This window comes from Cariama cristata, unplaced genomic scaffold (genome assembly GCF_000690535.1).
Source record: "Cariama cristata isolate BGI_N322 unplaced genomic scaffold, ASM69053v1 scaffold5671, whole genome shotgun sequence".
NCBI lineage: Eukaryota > Metazoa > Chordata > Aves > Cariamiformes > Cariamidae > Cariama > Cariama cristata.
This window is the reverse complement of record NW_009597414.1, coordinates 28,987-51,903: the sequence shown is the minus strand read 5'-3', so window position 1 is coordinate 51,903 and position 22,917 is coordinate 28,987. Positions and strand designations below refer to the sequence as shown.

The following is a 22,917-nucleotide window of genomic DNA, read 5'->3' as shown; positions in this document are numbered from 1 at the left end:
TAGGTTAACAATCCTGTCCTGTGGGATTAAGCACCCTAACTCAAAACAAAATCCCACTCCTTTAGAACACTGAGAAACAAAAATAAAATGAATTTAAAACCCCAAACCCTACTGTACTGACTTACACAATTTTTGGATTCTGTGTCTACGATCATATGTGGATACAATGGTGACAGGACTTTGAAAGAGGTAAAGGTAGAATAAATTTGCTACTGAAACTTAAGAGCTGTTTCTCTCAAAGTAACTGCATTACTTAGTCTATAGTTTTCAGTGTAAATTCAAAATTATGGCAATAATTGCTTTTAGCTTTATAAATTAAAAATAGATCTGAAAAAATAAATCTGAATGCATCTTGAATGTTATTTTGTATTTTAGGAGAACACGCGAATTGTCAGGGTGAAGGTTATAGCGGGAATTGGCCTGGCCAAGAAGGATCTTTTAGGAGCCAGGTAAGAATGTATGTTGTTAAATTATGAAGGGGTAGCTGCTTCTTTATTTTCTTTTCACAGCTGTTTAGATCTTAGTAAATCCTGCTGTGACTCTTTCAAAAAAAATCAGAACTGTTTTAACTGATAACCTTATAAAATGATCAGAGTCTATATAAACACGAAGATACCTGTTTTCTTGCCCAAGAGTAATTTGGGCAGATCTTATGCGTTGGCAAAAAAATGTGCGGGAAGGTTTAGTTCTCTGCATGGTAAAATGGTTCTGTCATGGGGGATAGATGCATGTATATTTTTTACTTCAGGTAGACTGCAGCTAAAATAACAAGAATTCAGTTATAATCAAAATTGTTTGTGCTTTAAAGACTTGGAATGAACACAATGCTAAACACTAGTAGCAACAAAATTATTTCAGTTCAAATTATACGCAGAGGAACAGCATCCACCAGTTCTATAGATGTGGTAAACCCATGCCAGTGGCTGCAGGCTCTAGGTATGTACAAATTTAAAAGTAAACAATCTATAATAAGGGAAGAAACAAGCAAAGTGGCTTAACATTTACCACAGGAAAGGTCAGACTTTTGAATTGGTAATTGAAATGCTTTGTAGAATGTTGTAGAATTGGCAAGTGGCAGCATGCAGCTTGTATTAAAGCTACTTTTCCTTCTGGCCCATATACAGAGGGTCTAGAAAAGTACTGATGGGTTTCGTACTAATTCTGCTGTCAGCTGCTTCGGCATATGTACAGGAATACTGTTATTTTAGCACTAGCAAAATTTTTACATATGACATCAGTTTAGCATTAGAAAAATTTCTCTTGTAATATTCATATTTTCCCTAAAGCCAGACAGTCTCTCTTCAATCTTTTTTCCATGTGCAATTTTTTTACTTTAAGCAAAAATAGGCCATCTTTTCTCATCATAACTTAAATATGTGAAAACCATATGCTCTTTTGCTGTATGGCAGACAGTCTTGGTCACCTTTTGTTACTAGTCTGTTTGAGCAATTGAATGTCTTGACTCTGTTCATGAAAAGTAGATATTCATATAATCTGTTGTTTATTGTACCACAAGAAGGGGGGGAAAAAAAAATCTGAGGCAGTAGACCATTTTAAGCAACCGTATTAGGACACCTTCATTAACAGAAAAACTCAGGTTAAACTCCAACTCTGTGAAACTGATAGGACATTTAGTAAAAATATTGCATGTTCAAGGAAGTACCTCAAATTCCAGATGTTTTAAATTGTTAAAACCAAGAGATTTAGTGTTTCAAGCTTTTTCAATTGCAACTCATTTTTTTCCACTTATGTCTTGTTGAAATGTATAAGGATTTAATAAATCTGTTCTCATGAAATAAGAACTGTGAAAGAGGAGATACAATCAAATTGTAGTGATGTACAGAATGTAAAATGGCATAGCTAGTATGGTCATAATCAGTAACAATGTTTAGATTAGTTTTATCTCTAAAACTATTTAGGAAATGATTGTAAGTACAGATCTGTATGGTGTTCATAAAGTAATTGTAACTCCTAGTTTCCTATCTTCTATTAATTTAAGCGTTTTAAAACGCAACTGCTAATAATGCTGACAAAAAAGGATATATAGCAACATACTTAAATTTTTGTTTTTCCCCTCCCAGTGACCCATATGTGAAAGTGACAGTGTATGATCCAGTGAATGGAGTCCTTACCAGCGTTCAGACAAAAACTATTAAAAAGGTTAGCCATCTTATCTTTTTGGGTGTGGTGGTTTGGTTTGGGTTTTTTTGATCAAACTCTAGAGGAAAAGTTAATACTACAGGAAATATGAGAATTAATATGTCACTTGAGTGAACAGAGATGGGGAAAGGAATGTTCCATGACCTACTCTGTTTCTCTGTTCATGGCATTATTTTGGTATTTTATTTTCAATAATTTTAGTGAAAGGTAGAGAAACACTAAGAAATATAAGGTGAGTACTGATTCAAAATACATCATTCATGGAAATACTGGATTGTTCTGATTTTCTGGGATCTTTAATGATATAAGAATCTCTCTTTCTTGCTGTACAACTTTTTACTCTCCTTGTACAACATTTTACTCTATTTCTTGCTGTATAACTTTTACCTTTTTTATGTTTGAAATGCAATTTGTTGTGTTTCAACATCAAATTGCACAGTTCACCTCAACCATGGTAGTACTTGTTTCTCTGGAATACCTGGAGGAAAAATTCAAGTCTTAGTACTGGTAAATTATGTTAGATGAACTAAAAATTAAAAATACTATACGTGAGAGGAAAAGTACTCTTTCAAATCATCGTTCTCCAATAGTGGCTGTGATTTATGTTAGGAGATCACTCATGCATTTTTCTCTTCATGTTGATAATTGTTAGTTTAGCTATGATAAGAATTCAAAGTATCTCTAGTGTTTTGTTTTTTTAAATAACCACAATTGAAAGATGTGTTTAGATGAGCAGGATATATTATGTTTGGCCCACCTGTGCCTGGTCTAGATTAGGTTGTTGAGAGATTTAGCTTTTGCTAAGAGTTCATAATTTCAGGATTAACATAGGTGTGCTTGTAAGCAATGTGGATAGTGGAATGAGGAGAAGGCAGTGATTATTACTGGAGACGTGCCATAAATGAACTGATTTGGACTGGTTAATGCTGTGGATACAGAGAAGGGCTCATTATACAAACTCTGACGATACTTGCCTAAATTGTCTCCGTTCTGCACTATATTAAACAGTATGAGACTCCTGTGACTTTTACCTGCAATAGCAAGGTTAAAGCTTTTGTAATTTCTTCTTAAGTGGATTGTTACATGGGATAAAACAGATGTAAAACATCAGAAAAGACGGCAATATAGAACTGTTACTATAACCAATGTTGTCTTCCTTTTTTCCCCCCCCCACCCCCCCATAGTCCTTAAACCCAAAGTGGAACGAAGAACTCTTATTTCGAGTAAGTGTTTTTTACAGCCTTATTACCTATGTTGGATATTGTATTAACACATTAGGAAAAATCTTTTCTCACTACTTCAACTTAAAATCAGAAATACATCTATAATTAGTGTTCAAAAAGGCTCACAAACTACTTTCCTTAGAAATACATTTGTTAACATTTTTATTTGTGCCAGAGTTAAATTTTCAGTCTTGATGTTATCTTCTTTATTCCATGAATGTTTAAAACATGAACATGGATTTAAAAACAGTTTGGGATAGCATCAGTCTTGGCTCATTTGGTTCTCACAGGAACGTGTTGCATAGTGAAATGGCAGCAAGGTTTAGATTTGCTGTTTAATTTAGGTCTTATGTATTTCTTTCCTCCTGCATAAACACAGAGATTTTGCTGAAGACAAATGCTGGAATTAAGCATATATTTTAACTCTTAATGTATTTCTTTTTCCTAGGTTAATCCTCAGAAACACAGACTCCTTTTTGAAGTGTTTGATGAAAACCGTTTGGTAGGTCCTTTTGTGTTAATATTGCAATTAATTAAAGACTTGAATGAAAGTAAGTTTGTTTTGTTTTTTTTTTTTTTCTGGATTCAACATGGATTAAAAAAAACACACCGAACAACCTTAACTTCTATAACAAAACCTAAAACTACAGGGAGACCCGATTCATTTACTTACCTGACATTACCACACTCTGTAATGGTCTGAAGCAGTTATATAATTATTCTTAACTTCTAATGTGTTTTAACTCATAAAAGCTTCGTTCTTTTATAGTGCTTTTCAAATGATATGGCCGAATTCTTTGATGTTGAAAGCTCTGCACTGAATTTTATTTTTCCCACAAACAATGTAGTATTGATGATGTAGGTATCTCTGTACACAGTGTGAGAAGCCTCTTCAATGTGTGAGGAATAGCGTGAAAAAAAGCATGTGTGCATTTTCTTTGGAAATCTTAACAAGTGGACAGTAGATTGTGATCTTATAGGCAGGTGTCACTCTCTGAATGGTAGGTCATAAGTAAGATAGGGATAGCTTGTGCATTTATTTTTCTCAGTGAAATCAAAACTCCTTCTCTGACCATGCTCTCACATTACACGTAAAGTTGTCTACTTACCTATCTTTCTGTCTACGTTTGATTGTAAATGAATAAGGCTGGTAGCAGTACAATCATGACACTTGCATCCTGGGACTGCTTGACAGATGTTCCTTATCGCTGGAATATGTGCCTTTTCCTCCTGCAATGGTTTGAAACTGATAGGAGGGATTGAGTGCTCTTCAGTTTGTACTCCAAACACAGTTTCATTCTGATAGCCATTATAAAGGATCTCCTTGTGCTTGAATAGTGTGTTGACTATGAAAAACCTATTATTTTTTGGTAATGCCTTCTGCATATATTCAGTAATCCATTGTATCTTTTATGGAGGTGTTGCTCTGCTAAAGTTGGGAAGAGTGAAAATGTATGTAAACATAAGTACCAACTGTCTAGAATAATTAGATTTAAGAAAGAGGAGTCTTGTTACTTGGTTATAGGCATTACACTGTACCCAAACCATTTACTTTTTGACTGGTGGTGTTTCCTGTCCCAAACATTTCAAATATGGTATCTGTCTTATTTTGTTAAAAGCTATTTTAGAGGGAATCACTAGCATTTGTAGCTTACATGGCAGGTTAAATATGATTTTTCAGGATTCTCAGATGTTCATCTCAACATCGTGTTATGGGCTACAGCATGTTCTTGATGAGGTCCAAGTACTTTGTCCATTCATCATTGGAACATTACTACCACCCTCTGGAAGCCAGGAGGCATGATTAGAAAATCAGATTCCCGATTTTTTGGGGGAAGAAGGCCAATGCTTTCTCTGTGGTTTCCACCAAGAGAATAACTTAGCATTCTTTCTCTAATCTAGAGTAAATAAGTTGTTTGATCTGATGGTTATGGGAGAGGAACCAATAAAACATTTTATTGGCATCAACTTAGAAATGGTGCTTTGTTTCCTGTATTTAGAGATCAAAGCGTCATGATCTCATCAGTCACTATACAGTTATATATAGTTCTACAATAACCCAAATATTTTTCATCTTTTCCGTCTCCTCATTCAGTGAATGGAAAAGACTGTCTCCCTATTTTGCTTTAGCTTGCTCTCAGAAACACTAAATTTCTATCCCAGATGTCTTGAGCTGTTTTAAATAAGTCAAATTGTTGCCTTAGCTGTGATTGTTGTTTAGCATTGACGAGCTTCCCCGCTTCTATTAATTCATCCTTGCGCGTCAGGAATCATAGGTGCCTTGCAGTGTTTCACTTGTATACACAGCTATGATCACAAGGTGTTTCATCTTCCATTATTTTACTGGGTTTCAGTGTTAATCAGCCTTTTTTTCTTCTACCTATTGGATGACTGGTTAAAGTCTAGATGTGAGCAAACTGATAAAATTGAAATTCTCTTACATTTGTGAGGCCATCCTCCCAACAGATAATTTCCTCTTTATAAAAATTTAACCCAAGTGCTTTTATTCCTGGGAACTTTTGGGGATAAATTGAAGCCTGAAATCTCTGCTTTTTGTTTTTAAGAAATGTTGCTTTCTTGAAAACCAGGCTCATTTTCTTCAATGTTAGGCTTAAATTCGAAGTCCTGCTGCGTTGGTTGTATCACCAACAACTGGAGTTTTAAAATCTTTCTGTAAAAGCTTTAAAACTTCAAAGATGACCTGTCTTAGATTTGATAAGGGAACACTAAATCTAGTTTGTTCTGCTGACTTGTTGCAAGCCGTTAGTAAAATAAAGGGTTTGTGGAATCCTCAATTATGGCTGTCTTTAAAAACACATTAAAAAATCTGTCAAGAAGGACAATGAGATCACTTACGAGATGGACCAGAGAAGGGACTAGATGGCTTTTTACTCTCTGTTCCTGTTTTACAATAACTCTTCACAGTTATGTATATTTCAGATGAAGTGCCAAAATCTGTTATCGATACTGAAGAAGTCAATGATGCTAAGATTTGAATGGAGTTATTGGTACTTAAAAATTATTATTTTTAATTTAGTTTTATATCAACTCTAATTCAGCAAGATGGCATTTTGCATTTTAAAAGCCATTTTATGTTGACTAAGGAAACTGTAATTGGCTGGCTATACCTATACAGTTATAGCTAAGGAAGAGCAAGAGGTTGAGAAATTTCAGTTACATCTTAAGCCTGAGTTATGAAATTATGTCAGCTTACCATTTTCTTAGAGGCTTGTTTAGAAAAATTGGAAAGATGTTTTGGATCATCATTGAGCATTGCTTTCTTTTACTAAAAGCAGTATCTCTAATAAAGTAGTTGCAATTTGTTGTGTGTCACACTAACATATTACAAACTGTGCTACTAATAAATTTGTTGTGGGGGAGAAAAGAAGCTTTAAGAAATGTATTTTTTACTCTTCACTTGCATATCCTGGGGGGGGTGTTTGTTGTTTTTTTTTGTTCTGTTTTAATATATTTCTTGAAGTTCAAATGTAACTTTTTGAAACTGGGACCAAAAGAATCTTTTACAGTATTTTCCTTTCGTCTTCTCCCCCCCATCCCAGTCTCCCTTCAACATGTAACATTAGAAGAAGTCCAGTTGGTAAAGCATAATGAAATAAATGAACTATTGTATTTGTTGGCTTTTTATGAATAAGCTAGTATTCATTTATTGCTGCATTCTAATCATGGAATTCAGGTAACGGAGGTTAAGTAAGCCCTGGAGTATAATTAGAAAACAAATTTCTTGCTTGCAAACAGAGTACTTTGAATTTGATTCTTGGCTCTTTTTTTGGGAAGGAGGTATAAATGTTAATTTTACTGCCTTCTAGCTTAAAATACAGTAAAGGTTAAATAAATATGGAGCAGAACAAAAATCTAGTAGTGTGACCTATAAAAGTATAAATGGCCTAGTGTTCTCTTCTGTTTGCACTTTTTCAGCAGCACTAAGTAATTTCATGTTAGTGCGGTAGCATTTAGTACTGCATCATATATGGCTTCTGTATTAAAAAGTACATTCATAGCCAAATGTTTGTTTTAAAAAGAAAAAAAAAAAACAACTAAAAAACCCACTTAACAGCAAGATTCAAGATTGTCTTTTTTCAAAAGTCCCACTAGGTGCCAGCAAAGGACCTTTTCAGACAATATGAGCCGGTGAAACATTTGTAGGAATTCTCAATCCCATTACTCTTGTAAGAGTTGACAATACCTTAACTTCCTGACATGCCGATCATTTTATTTAAAAAATAAAAATAAACTAGTAATTAGCTATGAATGTATGAAACTGTTTATAATTATACAGAATAGCTTTCTTCTATAATTGTGCTTGGTTAGCGTATTTATCTCTGTGCATACTTAGCTCAATGTTCTAAAGTTTATGTAGCTGGTTATATATTTGCATGCTGTGTGGAACTCTGATGCATGTTCACTTATTGTGGGCTTCCAGCAAACAAGATGAGATATTTCAGTTTGTAAGAATAGTTTGTTTCTTTCTACCCTTAACAGCTGTAACTTGGGAAGGTTAGAATATAAAATAAAAGGTTAACATGATAGGCTGAAAATAAATGCCAAATTATTAATCAGAATAACTTTTTGTGGTTCTAATTCAGTTGCACCTCACTGAAAATTATAAATTAATTAGCAGGAGAGGTTTCTACTATGTGCAAATCTTTAGAAAGTGTGATTGCTTAACAGCATGTAGATTGTGAGATAATGCCAGATTTCTTTCAAGTTTTATTTAAATAGTGCAGAAAGACTTTTTTTAAAGGAGGCAGAGGCTTATTTCACTCAGACCTCAGCAGTTTGCTAGCATGGTTACTATTTGGAAATTCAATCCTAGGCTTGATACTCAATTATATGGGACTTCATTCCTACCAACTTCCTGTAATTCTAAACCTATGGGTAAAAATATTAGTAGTCATACGCTACAGAGGAAAGTACAGACACATTGACTCAGCTAGTGCAGCTGCAGCAGGAGTTGCTGTTTTAAACTTGGAAGTACTGAGAGTTTAGGATTGTATTCGTTTATGCAAGTCACAGAAGGTATAACTGAAACAAGGTCAGTAGTGTTTGTCAGTGTGTTGCAGCTGAGGTTGTTGGAACATAAGTGCTTTGTAAACGAATGCTTTCTGACTGCAAGCAATCAAAGACGGTGCAGAAACAGCAGTTCAACGAATGGCCGACTTATTTCAAGAGGTACAGTGTTTGGGGTTTTTTTTGTTGTTTTTTTTTTTTGTTTAACACTAGTGTCTTGTAGAAATTAGGACAAAGACTGCAACTTTTATGGGCTTTTACTGTTGTGAAGTACTAGCTCTAGGTTCTGTGCAGCTGCCTGTAACCTTTCTGCTGAAGGAGCTTTGTGGTTTTCATTTGCTAACATGCGTGGAAATGAGAACAAATGGCACGACGGTTAAGACTGCATTTCACTACCCAAAGAAGCAACACAGATCCATTATCGGAAACCTCTGAAGATGTTTTGGATAGTAACAATTGCATGTATTTCAAAAAACTGCAGAATTCTGCACCTAATGTTACACAAATGAAACTGACTCCTAGACAAGTTGCTTATGCACCTGTAATGCAACAAGTAATTAATCAAGAGGAAAATGCAACTGTTTCTTCATTGCAATTAAAAAAGAGCACCTCACTGCACATTCCCCTACAGTCTAGAAAGTATAGTGGATGTTTTCAGTGTGGTGATGCTGTAGCTACTGGTGAAGATACTTCATTCATTGGTATTGGAAATGAAGGGAATTGTGGTGCTAGAATTGTGGTTGATCATCAGTCTAATGATAGCCTTCTGAGCAATACTGCTCTGTGCAATGGCAGCCTTGGCAATATTGCAGCCAGTGACAGTGGATCGTTCAGCAGTGCTGGCAGTGACTATGGATCATGTGCAAGTACCACAAGTGATGGAGGTTCATACAGTAACAGTGTCACTAGTGACAGTGGTAGTGGCACTCTTTCGACAAGTGATGGTACTTTCTGCAGTAGTGTTGTACACGGTGATTCTTCATATAGAAGCACTGCAAACAAATGTAATCCCTATAGAAACAACTCCTCTCTGGAAACTCTGTGTAGAAGTAACACTACTTTTGATCAAGATGCTTTGTCAGTGAGGAAGAAAACTAAAATTCCACTGCGACGTTGTTCATCGCTGGTGATTTTCCCTAGGAGTCCTTCCAGTACTCCTCCAGCTTCTCCAGTAAGCTCAGGTCAACTGCCACATAGAGGCACCTATCAAACATCCCATAAATTAATTATTTCTCCTAATGAGCTAGCACAAAAAGAAGATCAAACCATTTCCAAGGGATTCCTTTCAACAGCAGTCAATGGACTTCGACTGTCTAAAACAGCTTGCTCTTCTGGCGAAGTCAGAGACATTCGACCGCTTTACTTGAATACATCATTACAGGATAAAAGTCAAATTTTGAATAGTTCTGAGCAGGCAACTTGTGAAGAAGTATCTGATGGCTTCTCATGTATTTCAGTTCATCTCACTCAAAGAGCATTTGCATCAAGCAGTGAAACGGTTAATGGCTGTTGCAGTCCGGAGTTAAATCTGAACTCCAGTGCAAAATACCCTCATTTAAAACTGGCACGTAGCACATCGGCATGTTTACCCTCAAAAACAGACTCAGAATGTCAGATTAATATAAATGAACTGGAAAGACCAAATGCACAGATAAGCAAAACCCACCATGTTTTGCAAAGAAGTGTTTCGTTGGAAGGATCACGTCAAAAAGCTTCTTGCTGTTTATCTAGCCTCAAATACAAGTGTCATAGTGCAAGGACGTCTCAGTTGCACATACAGTTCAAACCTGGGAATGAAGGAAAAACAACTGGTGTTAAGAAAAGATATGGAGCCTCTAAAAGAGAAATGTCTAGCGCTTCTTTGTGGAGGCCCCATAAGGTGAGTGTTCTGGTTTATAGAAAAATTTGACAGTATTTTATGGCTGAAATTTAACTGGAAAATAACAAAATTTACAATCAAGACTTAAACACAATGATTTCAGAATTTCCTAATGATGTCAAACTGTCAGCATTAGGAAGTTAATTTTTACATTACCTGTAACATTCGGTTCTTAGATTTGTTTCTTAGAATATGGTACATGCAGAGGTATAGGTGAATAGGTCTTACAGTGAAATACTTATATATTATAAACAATTTCCTGTTTACATGAACTCAGGGGGATTTTCTTGTCTAGTCATCTAGACATGGGAATTATTTAAACTTCAGATGAAGTTCTATAGTTTAAAATACATTACAGTAAATTAATAGTAATTACTAAATCTGCATATAAAATGGATAAAAATGAGTGGATTACTGTAGTCTTTTAGGTTTATTTCATATAGGCTTTATTTTACAGAACAGTTCGCTGTATGTAGAATTAAGATAAGTAATATTTGAGCAGAGAAACTGTAAATACCATTTGTTTCTGTATACACCCTGAACCACAGGAATTTTCAGAGTTTCCTCTCCTTTTTTTTTTTTTCCTTCAACCAGTACTTCAGCCTGAGCAGTACACTGTAACTTAATACCTCTCCCAACAGCATTGCTGTTCAAATTATAGTACTTGGGTCTAGAAGGCTTGTATTAAATATACTTTTTTGGTAATGAAACTTGTATCCAACTAAACTGCAGAAGTGTGTTTGCTCTTATTAACTCTTAAGGCAGTTTATATTGTTGGTAAAGCATAAACCACAAAATTGTTTAAATAACATTGTGAAGACTTGAAGGATCTGAATATTATGTATTGGTTTTAATTGTGAATGCTGATAAAAGTGCAACAATTAATGTTTACAAAAATTGCTTTAAGATCTCATTCTCTATGAATTGACACGACTACCATTTAATTAACATGCTTGTTTAAGCAAAAGGCTTTATGCCAAAGATCTATAGTTATGACAGTCTCTTTCTAAACTAGTAACATAATTACATTGGAGGTATTAGCCTGTAATTTTCAGTCTGTTGTTGCCCTTAGAGTGGTGCCTGGTGATTCTACACTTTTTGACTTCTTTGGAGTTTTATATTGCATTTTGGTTAAAAAGAATTTGAAGAAAAAAGCACTTTCCTTCTTGTACAACTGTCATCTATGTTTAGGCTTCACTATAAAGCTCACAGTGGATCATATGTAATCACTATGCATATCGTTTGATGATTCCTCATGCCAAAATCAAACTGTAAAGTTGATGGTAAATTCCACAATAAGCACGAACAGATTATGACATTTTAAGTAGTCCAGATCTAGTTATTTTTAAAAAGTACATTGTAAAAAGGAAAACATGTTGAGTCATGTACTTCAAGTACATTTCTCATCAACTTACACTGCTAGCCTCTGTGTTAATGGCAGTTGTATTGTAAAATATTTTATATGTTAATACAGAGTGAATTTTAATAAATTCAGTTTAGATAGAATCCAAGTTCAGGATTAGACTGTTAGCAAACTTTTCTGGAAAACATGTAGGATGCTGGACTGACAACGGTTTGTTTCAGTTCCGAGGAGCAATGTTTACAGTGGATTGACATAAAATCTAAGGAGACTTGATAGCATGCTTCTGTGGTAGTTGAGCATTTTTACTGTGTTAATGTGGTAGCGTGTGTTAAGCTTCCTGAATTCTTAAAATTTTCATCTTCTGACTAGAAGATGAGAGAGACAAGTTTCAGAATAAAAAAATAGGAAAAAAAGAGTCTGAGTCCCAAATTCTTGAGTTGTCATGTTCTTTTCATGCATTTGCAAATATTTAGATTTGTGCCATGTGTACGTACAAATCAAAAAGTTCTGATATCAGAAAACCGAACACTAAAGGTTTTATAGCAGTATACTTGTTTCAGATTCCGTTATGCTACAACAGGCAGAGGAGCCTTTCAGTCCTGAAGTGGCCCTTTTAGTCTTTATGTAAAATCATTTTTTTACAGACTATCCTATAAAACATGTTACTAAAAATTTAAAAGCTTCCCCAACCAAACCAAGGAAAAACCATAGTTGACTTTATAGCATTTCAGCAGTTCACTGGAATAAAATAGATAAATACTATTGTATTTGCTATTACAGTCTTTGTGACAAATCTAATAGATTCTATGGCAATCATTTAATTATATAGTCCTGTTAATTATCATGGTGTATTGTGACTCGTTTAAAAATAAACAACTCCCAAAGTATTTCTCTTGACTCCAGTTAGTCTGGCCTAGTATATTGATATGCTGAGTCTGGGTTCAAATTTAACAAGTTGATACGGGAGTAGCATTTAGTAATGTCAGCTATCTGTACAGAGCAGTCATGAAATCAAATAAGTGCTTTGGTCAGAGACTCCAGAGTCTGAAGCAGCTAAAAGGTCTATGCATTCTTTTCTTACGTGCCTAGCTACTAGCCTTCAGCCACCTCATATCAGATTTCCTGCTTTCTGTAATCAACAGCTTGTTAAAGCTGACAAAAAAAAAAAAAAAAAAAAAACAAACAAAATCCAAACCCAGTTGTCGTAGAAATGATGTTGTGATTATTTTTTTTTTTTAAGTTGAAAAATGTGGAGTGATGATGGCTCACATACCACTGATGATCTTTAATGGAAACATACTGAATAGATTCTGCAGGGGATAGTGGAATTTCATTTATAAATTTCATTTATGGAAGAGGTGCTCCATGGCTGCAGCACTGAAGGTTGTCCTTGACTTTGTATTTATGTTTTTAATGATTTTTCAGTGCATCTATCTCTTGCTTAGGGTAGAAAGAAATCTGCAGCTAAACCACTTTGACATCACAGGTGTGAATTGGGAGGGTAGGAGTGAGTAAGCGAACAGTTTACATGTCACCTTTCGTATGTAAACTTGAAGAGGTACAGAGGAAGGCAGAAGCAGTGACTGCAGTTCCAGTTCTTGTAGACCATAAACAAACTTCTTTAAAAAAAAAAAAAAAAGCTGTGTTAATCTCTTCCACAAGTATAATATTATGCTGACATCCCTGTTGACATTAGCCGTTCCTTCCCCATATCACTGATGATTAGATAATGTGAATATCATAAATGTACTTGCAAATCTGTTTAAGCAAATGTATACCTTTAAAATAATTTATTATACGATTAAGGGAATCATTGTGTTATTGTCCTTCTGTTTAGAAGTGATTTTACTCAGGTTTTGCCTCTGGTGAATGAGATAAACATTTTGAAGCAAAAAAAAAAAACTTCAGACCAAAACATTTGTCTACTGTCAGGTTTGTGTGAAGAAAACCTTTAGTTGGAACTCTTAAGCTTTTTTCACCAGGTTGTGGAACTCTGCCTTTTGTATTTGTAAAATGAGGTGCTATTTGAATCTTTCACTACTACGTTTAAATTTTGGATAAACAGTAATTTGAGGGGCTGTGTGTGAGGCTGTCTCTTCTCACTAACTTACTTCCCAGCTGATCTGAACATGCTGAGTGGACCAGAATCTGTGCCCGGAAGATCTTGATTCTCTTGATAAATGCTGCACCACAAGTTATCACTGAATAGTCTGAGGTTGTTTTCTCTCTTGCATCCTCTTTAAGTATAGAGCTTCTGTCTTAGCAAAACTTCTTCACAGAAGATAATGGTCCAGTGCGGGAGAAGTGCTGAGAGAAGCTTATCTCCAGCCATCTCCATCTGCATATTGAGCAAAGGGGCTGCATGGGTAACAGTGTCCCAAATCAGTGCAAGAAGTGAGGTGGAAAAGGGGCCAGTGAAGCAAAAGATTATAGAGGCAATACAAGGCAAAGCACAAATTGACATTTCTTTATGCTATTGTGCTGCGATAACCTCATCGCCTAATAATTTTCATATTGTTCAGTATTGCATATCTTGAAGGATCGTGTTACAGGACTGTCTATGGCACTTTGCTATGTTGTTGTAGATCAGTTCAGCCAAGGAGAATTGGGGTTGAAAGAAAGGTGCTGTGTTTCTGAGGAATCATGGTGATAACTATGTTGCGCTTAAATCACATAATACTATTTATGTTGTGTTGTTTCAGACAAGCTTCAGAAGCTGAAGTATACATCAAAGCATTAAAGGGAAGACAGTGGAAACGGTTAATCACAATAATTAACAATTTATAATTAGTTGTAGGTGATCTCCTACTTTCATCCTTTATATAGCAGGGACCTGTAGTGCTTTGATAATTTGTTCTGATTTCTTCTATTTTCCATCTTGCTTAAATGCAGAGTTTTGTTACAGCTTCTTCTCCACTTTTCTTCATGCCTTTAGCTTTTGATTAGCGATCTTCTTCAGGTGGAAAAGATTACACACAAAGGGTGTGATAAACCTTACAGCCAAGACTAACTGTGAATGGTTGCGAACTGGAAGCATTAGCAAAGGAAGCAATCAATTAATATTATTTGGTATCTGCTCCGTCCCTAAAATTTTTCTTTGTCAGTTTTAGCAAGTTGTATTTGCCAGCGGTGACTCGTACGTAACTTTCAGAATGTGATCATGCTGATCAAGGAACAATGTCTGGGCTGTAGCAGAATGCTTGAATAACCCTCTATATCAAAGCTTCAGCACTTTGTAGTCACCAACAAACACTATGCGTACACATTAAGGAGGAGTTTTATTTGATTGTGCTGTGCGCAATTATGATTAACCTCATTCTGTTTATAGTCTGCAGCTGAACTGAGTTTGGGTAGGTATTTCGTGCCAACAAAAGGGGAAACTAAAACTGCAAAACCATGCAGAGCAGAGCTGAAACAGCTTATATAAATATTTAATTATCCAGCCTTCAGGTTGATTCATGTTCTTTTAATCTACAATGAGAGAGTGGGAAGCATTGATGGTGTAGCTTCTTTAATATAGTTATTCTGTCTCTTAAGGGTTAGTATACATTTAAGAATGTGTTAAAGTAAAACTTGTTCGCAAGGCAAGATAGAGACATTCTTCCCTTGACTCCTGACTAGCCAAATAACTTGTAGGCTTTCAGGTATGAGACCATGATCATTGGTATGATTTTTTTTTTAATGGTATGTCATTTTTACTTTCTGTGAAAAATTAGATCAACACTTCAGGTTAAACAAATGTTAAACAAACATTTCTTGGAAAATGTTATGGTGGTGTAGAAATCATACTCTTTGTGAGCATTATAGCGTAAGACAGAAGCCCTTAACAAAACTAATAGTACCTGCAGGTATTCTTCCAAGAATTGTCAAGAAGCTCAGCTATAAAATTGTTGAAATACTAACTATAATGAATAATCTTTTAATCTATTAGATTCCCTTGCTGAATGAAGATGGTAAGTAGTATGCTGATATTTTAAAATGACCAAAAGGGGAATTACAGGCTACTGCAACAGGCAGGTCTGGAACATAGAGTACATGGAATAGAATTAGTAGGCATATGACATGTTTTGGGTTTACAAGGAGAGAGACTGAGCACTGCTTTCACAAAAGGAAGTTTTGTCTTACAAATCGAACTAAGTGATGACATGTGAAGATGGGTGAGCTGGTTAATGCAGGACATTGAGCTTTTCAAAATATTTGACAAGAACCCTTAGCAGAAGTCCTGAAAAATACTCTCAAGATGTAAGTGCAGAAAGCTTCCTCACTGATGACAACTAATTAAAAGATAAGAAACAAAAGGGATAATTAAATTGTCACCTCTGAAGTTGCAGAAAATCCCATGGTAGTGAGTTACTAGACAGTAGAATGGACAATTTGAAAATCAGTATTGATAAATGCCAAGTGCCACACACAGAGGAAAAACAGCGAATGATGCATGTGTGGCAATGGTCTCCCAGATCTTCCCTGGTCAGGAAATAGTTTATGTCATGGTGAGTGACTCGCTGAAAATGTCAGCTCAAATCTTGTTGACAGAAGGTTAGGATTTATTAGGAAAGAGATAAACTAACAAAATTAAAAACACCGTTATGGAGTTGTACAAATCCACATATGTGCATAATATGCATGTTTCTGGTCATCCTTTTTCAGGAATCATGTATAGCAGAACCAGAAAAATACCAAGAAGGATTGTAAGATTGGGATAAGTTTTATGTGAGGAGATACTAAGTAGACCACAGGCGTTTCAGCTTTGGAGAAAAAAAAATTTGGTACAAAAGGAGTTTTATAAAACTGTAGTTCAGGGAAGATGAATTTAAACAGAGAATCCACTCTTGTAAATCAAGTATGTTCTCTTATGTGTTGCTGAGCTCACTGTTGCAAGATACTGTACATACCAAAAGTAGAAATGGATTTCAAGAAGAGGTTAGATAAGTCAAAGAAAGGTCCATCAAAGGGTATTACATTCTCAATATGTATTTTAACATCAGGATCAAAAAGTCCATGACTACTTAGTCATTAGAGACTGGGGGCTATATCAGAGGAAGTACTATTCTTAACTGCTGCTTTTATTATTTCCTTAAGCATCTGCTTTTGGCCCTTACTAGGGAAAGGATACGAGGCTACGCAGAGCGTTAATCTACTAGGCTCTTTGGTGCCTGCTCTGCCCTTGCAACACCTAAGATCAAATGGTAGAAATGCTCTTTCAATTTCTTCCCTCACCCTGGGCTGAGAGCCGCCTTCTGTGTTCCAACACGTGTCTTCTCGTCTTCCCTGAGTGGATGAATTTCACAGATTGAGCAAGTAAGCAAAATTGTCTGTCCTTTTCAGGCTAGTCACTTGCTTACGACTGACTTTCACCCTTGTCTGAAGGGGGCTGCCCAGCATTTCTGTTAAGTGTCTCTGTTTCAAGTGAACTTTCTTCCTCACTCCATGACGAACAGAACATGCTGATTTGGGAATGCAGCCAGCAAAATGTTTGTGGCTCATTTCAGTGTTAGTTTATGAATCTGTAATCATCTCTGTTTCAAGAGAGTATCTCAGTCTTTTTCTGTTGTGGCAGTCCATGATAAACTGCCTACAGATAGATGCAATTATTGTTTGAGACCTTGGGCTGCTTTCAGCTGTATCAACTGTAACATAAGCAAACAGAATTTAAGAAGGACATCAGCAAGTTCCTGGCTGAAATTACATACAAACTTGAATTGGAGTCATTGAAGTTAGGACGTATTAAAATGCGAATGGGACACTCCAGCTACTTGGTAAGAGGAATGTGAGAAGAAACATAGAACTGATTCTTTTAGACCTAGAGGATTTCTCTGGCAATCTGTGATTTTCCTAGCATAAGGGAGAAGGCCTTGCTCAGTAACATGAAAGCACAAGGGCTTTTTGAAGAAAAATGTTTCCAGAATTTATTATGAACATTACTTATTTTTAAATGAAGTTTCTACCTTAGCCAGTTGTTGTAGTGATCATTGTTTCTTGTAAATTTGATTTGGGACAAATATTTAGCTTATAAAGAATAAATCCAAAGTGGTTAGCATCTGGCAAATTATAGGCCAATGAAACCCATGTCTAATGTGGGAAGTGTAATGTGACTTCAGTAAGAAATGTTGTTGAGCTTCTCTGAAATAAATTGTAATGCTGCCTTGTTGTAAAAGTAATTGTGGGTGGATTATTTATGTTGTAGTTGCCTTGTTTCATAGAGATTGAGGCATCCAAGGTCAGTTCATGCAGACTCATTTTGGACAGATAAGATTTATAACTTGAACATAGCACAGCTTAAGACAAACCAGTAAGTTCTGCTGCAGCCAGGTCATCTGCCTACATTTAGGACTGGCAGCAGTAGGTTTGGGCTTGGAGATGGGAGAGGTCAATAGGAAGGGCTTGGGGCTCCCATTCAGATCAGCAGTGGCGGAGGACTGATGCGGAGTGCAGCAGTGCATGGAGAACTGCAGCGTGGCTGGCAGTGGGCACTAGCTGTGTGCTGGTGCAAAGATGCAGGGAATTCCTGAGGTAGTGTTCATGTTGAATTTGGATCAACAGTAGCTAAGAACGGTAGACTTTAAGAATGCTTTTGAAAACTGCTGGACTAACTCTGGAGTAGGCTGAGGCCATTCAGTCTGCATTCAGCCCTGCTGTAGGTCTGTGTTCACAGCAATTTCTCAAAGAGGTCGGTTACTTATACAGCCTGGGCTGGCTGTTAGGGCTGTTCAGGGCTGGAAAAGCGACTTGCAGGCTCAGCCTGATTTTGTGCATCTGTGTGGCACTGTACCGGACCTGATGAACTTCCCAGGAGAGAGACAATGATGCAAGGATGCTCCAATTGCCTCCAAAAGGCAGATAGGCAAATAGTTATCTCTCTCTCCATCCACCCCCTTCCCCCCCCCCCCCCACACACCCCCCCCCCCCCCCCCCCCTTGCTCTGTATAACAAAAAGTTGACTGTGTATTGAGGCCTTCAGCTGAGTGTATTAATTAGCCAGTGTGGTTAACATATGTCATATCTAGTTTATCTGTTGCTCATTTCAGGGAGCAAATTACATGTGCGGTTTAACCTTTTATAGGGTTTTACACTTTTTGGGGTGTTTTAAGCTTTATAGTGTTAATTGATGAAGGTAAAAGTGCACCTGGAATTGTTACTACAAGAGTTTGTTTTTTCAAACTTTATTTGAGGTCATAGGATTTGGCATAAAAGCTTCCACAAATAGATGCAAAAGTTCTATATTTTTATACTACTATGAAGTTAACTGACTTGATGTCAGGAATGGCTTGTCAAAATAGTACCTAATTAAATATTTGGTACTGTTTTCTGAATTTTTTTTTTGAGTGTTGGGCTGGTTTAACACAGGAGGCCAAATCTGGATTGGCTCTTGACTTTTCATAAAATGTAATATTCCTGCCCTTTATATGGTAGCTTATTTGACACATCTGTTCATAAAACCAAACAAACTCAAATTTCTGATGAATAAAATATACACATGACTAACTCTTAACTTGTTCTCTGTTTATGTTGTGCTTCAGTGTGCTTTGGTTATATTACATGTCTTCTTGTCTTCTTGGGACCTATGTGAAAATGCAAAAAAAAAAAGCTATCTTAAATTGCATTATTAATGAACTTTTAAGCACAAGTTCTCAAAATAGCAAACACTGAGTGCAGTAATATATGGATATTGTTATAAAATTACTGTAGACTAAATATGAACTTTTAAGGAAGCTGTAAGATTCTGGTTCTATATAAAAAGTGTAAGCTATAAATGGAGAAGCAGATGACGCTTTTGCTCTTACTTTCAGAGAACTGCTTCTCTAAAAAGATATCTTTGGAAGCGAGGGAGAATTAGTGAAAATAACTTCAGTGTCATTTCTAAATGCTGTCTGTTAAACAGATGGTAAAACTGCTGAGGCATGTTATGCTGACACCTTGCCGTTGAAGCAGCCAGCAGGGCTGAAGGTCCTGCAGAAACATATGTACTGTTAGATCAATGGTTATTACGCAACATATTTTCTCTATTTTGAAAATGCTGATAGGTTCTTATATCTCAGTATCATAGATAGTTGATCATAGATGCCAACTAAAAAGAAATGCCTATTTGTCACTAAAAAAAATAAATCTCACCATCTGTCTCTCGCCCTTAAAAATATAGGAGACTGGGACTGTAATGAATTCCATGCAACAAAGCATTTATCGCTTTGCAAGACAGAGAAAACATTACTTTTAGAATCCATGATTTGGTAAGATCTTAACGTGATAATTGAATTTTGCTTTTTTGAACTGTTATTTTCCCATGATGAATACCATATGCTGGCAGTATTTTACAGAAGAAAAAAAGCTCACTTCTTTCAATTTAGAGTTCAAGAGAACCAAATAATATACTCAGCACATCATGTAAAGGAAATGCTTGAAGTTGCTAGTGTAGCTCAAAGTGTGGTGGGGGATTTTTTTTTTTTTTTTTTTTTTTTTGGTTTGGGTTTTTTTTCCCTTCTCATCAAGCTTGTAACTAATGATGATGTTTGGGTGTTTAAGCCAGAATGTTGGTTTTTTAAGGGATCTATTGAGCTCTTGTTTTCTTAAGCAAGATAGTCCGGATCACTGTTTGGTTTTTTTCAATTTGAATTGATACTTTGTATGCTTTCTCATTTTGCCACACAGCTGTAGATTTCTGTGTGAAGACCAACTTATGCAAAACTAGTTGTCTGTTTAGTTAGAAAAAGACTGGGAATATACTTAGGTTCTAATTAATGCACTAACACCAAGAAAAATTAGTCACAAAAGTTGGTAGAGAAACTACCTGATATTTCAACACCCTGGTCTTATACCAGAGCTGTCTCAAAAGGCACTGTGGTGAATCCAGCACTTAAGGCAGGCATTAAATTCAGTTAACTGTCTTCAGACCTTATAAATTATGGGTAACATTCTCAATACTGCTCTTAAGAGGAGTGACTCAGATGGGCATGTTTGTTTAAAATGTACTTCTATCCAGTTTCTGATGGGAATTGCACAAAAAAATCCAAAATCTTAACTGTTAAGGCTTATTAAGTATATCTTCATAAAACAGAAGAAAATGAGTTTTGGACTGAATTGCTTTCTTTTGGTGCTTTTCCTCTTTGAGCACTCACGCTGGCATTGCACTAGAGTTCTTTAAATGTATTGTATACAGCAGCTGTCTGTCCTCACATGTTTTTAATAACTTTCTACAGACTAAACCAATGAATCAGTAAAATAAAAGGCCTCTTTGTTAGCGTACTATATCATTAATTGAGGTTTGTGCACTTACGGTTTGGCAAGCAGAAAGTTTGAGTTGTCTGGCTGTTAAGAAATTAGAAGTTGACAAGAACAACTGACTGGCTTGTCTGTCTTGAAAAAACTGGGATGCCTGCTGTCACGAAACTGAGATCCAAACAGTTTCAACTCCATTGGCATTTAATTGTTAATGTGTGCAATGTGTGTTTCAGAGCTTCTTTGGCACATCTTTGAAGGCAGTTAGCTTGTCGTAGTGAGGCACACAGCTAAAGAGCATTTTCCTGCTATCTGATCTATGTATTCGTTGTTTGGAGGTCAACAAAAATCTCCACTGGAGGATTTTACTCTCTGGCTAGAGGAGAAAGTACTGTTAAAGGTTGGTTATTGAGGCTAGCTCTGCTAAAAATAGCAGGAGAGACAGCAGAATAATAAAATGAATAACAGGAGCCCGTACTAAAATAATGCTGCTAACAAACACAATGTTCTGAGGTTTTCTAAAATACAGCAGACTTTTGTCCCACATTCCAGTAATTTATTTGAAAGGCATGTTCTGCTTGAGGATTGCCAAGAACTTTACAAATACTGAGCCTTTTAACGTGTCTAAGGTATGTGCCGTGCCATTTAAAAAAGATAGCTATATATTTTTGCAGAAGCTTGTGGTCTATAATAATACAGAAAGTTTTCCTTCAGTAGTTCAGGGAAGCTTTAGACTCTTCAGGCCTGAAAACCTGTTGTAGCTTTCTATCTCAAACGAGTTTGTGAACTAAAAAGATGGGTGTTTTGTTTTTATTTCCACTCCCCCTTCCTGTCAAATCTAATATAAGACATACAAATTACAAATTCAATTCAAAGTGATGTATCTCTAGATTTCTAGCATGTTATCATCCATGACAAGCTCTGCAGTCTAGTTGTGCTTTTTGGAGGTATAAAAATTAGAGCTTATACAAATGTGAGGCACTGGTTCTCCTGTACAGGTGTGATTTAAAGATTAAATGGACAAATTTAGGACAATAGAGCTAAAAAAAAAAGGTACCAGAATTATTAAGGGAGAAAGAAGTGCTTCAGGAAATACCTATAGCTTTTAATGTCAGAACTGTTTGAATGGAGAATCCCATCAATGGGACAAAAAATTAGTAGAATTGGACCGGCGTTTTAATACTGTAAAACATTGGCATTAAAAATATAGTCATACTAGAATAAAGGTGAAACACATGGCTTTTCCCTGAGGTGAAGGGAACAGATGTCAGCAAGATGCAGAGCCTCATAGTGGAAAGTTTTGTGGAAGAAGGCCATCAAAATCCTTGGGTGATGAGTTTGAATAAAAGCTTGTGGTACACCAATAGATTTAGGAAAGAATAGACACCAAATCTTTTGTTAGCTGGAAAAATCAGGAAGACTAGAAATCCAGAGGCTGCACAGGGTATACTGTTGAAGACTCACAGTTCCTTACTCTGTCTACGCAAAAAAGCGTAGTCTTGTTATAGTGTAGATTTTTGAAAAATGCCATAGGCTTATACATACGTTTAAAAAATTTCATGCCCTCTTGATTTTAGCACATGGACTGTGATGTCTTCATGTGACCCGTATAATACACTGTCCTGCTTTTTGTGGAGGTTTGGCAAGGTGTTCACATCACAAATGAATTTGAAACAACTCAGCATATGCTCCAGTAATCCAGTAAGAAGTAAAGTATTTTGACTGTTGATGGTGATTATTTGGCAAATACTAAAATTACCTATGTAAATTACTAAAAGCTTAATTTCTTTGGTGGGCAAAAATCAATGATCAAAAGTAAACTGTAGAGTGATACTAAGGATCATCAGTCCCTCCCCTGGTACTACAGCGTGCGCTGGAAGGAATTGGGCTGCAAAGTTGCTGCATTCATAGTCTGGTCATAGTCGGGCAGTCCAGACATCCATGTCAGGGCAGAATCTTTCAGGTTTTAGTTGTTAAAACGAAACTCTGCAATGTGTGTAGGCAAATGGTATTTTTTCATAGATATAACAAATTTTAGCACATTTTCAGATGTC

General features: G+C 36.1%; 1 protein-coding gene across 3 annotated transcripts in view; it reads left to right on the top strand.

Moving 5' to 3' along the window:
* The first annotated feature begins 381 nt into the window (after positions 1-381).
* NEDD4 (neural precursor cell expressed, developmentally down-regulated 4, E3 ubiquitin protein ligase) overlaps positions 382-22,917 on the top strand; it is a 47,521-nt gene continuing 24,985 nt past the window's right edge. The window contains exons 1-4 of one of the 3 annotated variants that reach the window (XM_009708858.1): positions 382-449; positions 2,082-2,160; positions 3,345-3,383; positions 3,832-3,885. Coding sequence is in view for 2 of the 3 variants with exons in the window: in XM_009708855.1 (XP_009707157.1) it covers positions 8,776-10,290 (1,515 nt within the window). In the remaining variant the exon portion in view is untranslated. Of the gene's footprint in view, positions 450-2,081; positions 2,161-3,344; positions 3,384-3,831; positions 3,886-8,775; positions 10,291-22,917 lie in introns of those variants that run through there. The other 2 variants (XM_009708857.1, XM_009708855.1) reach the window with 2 other exon arrangements.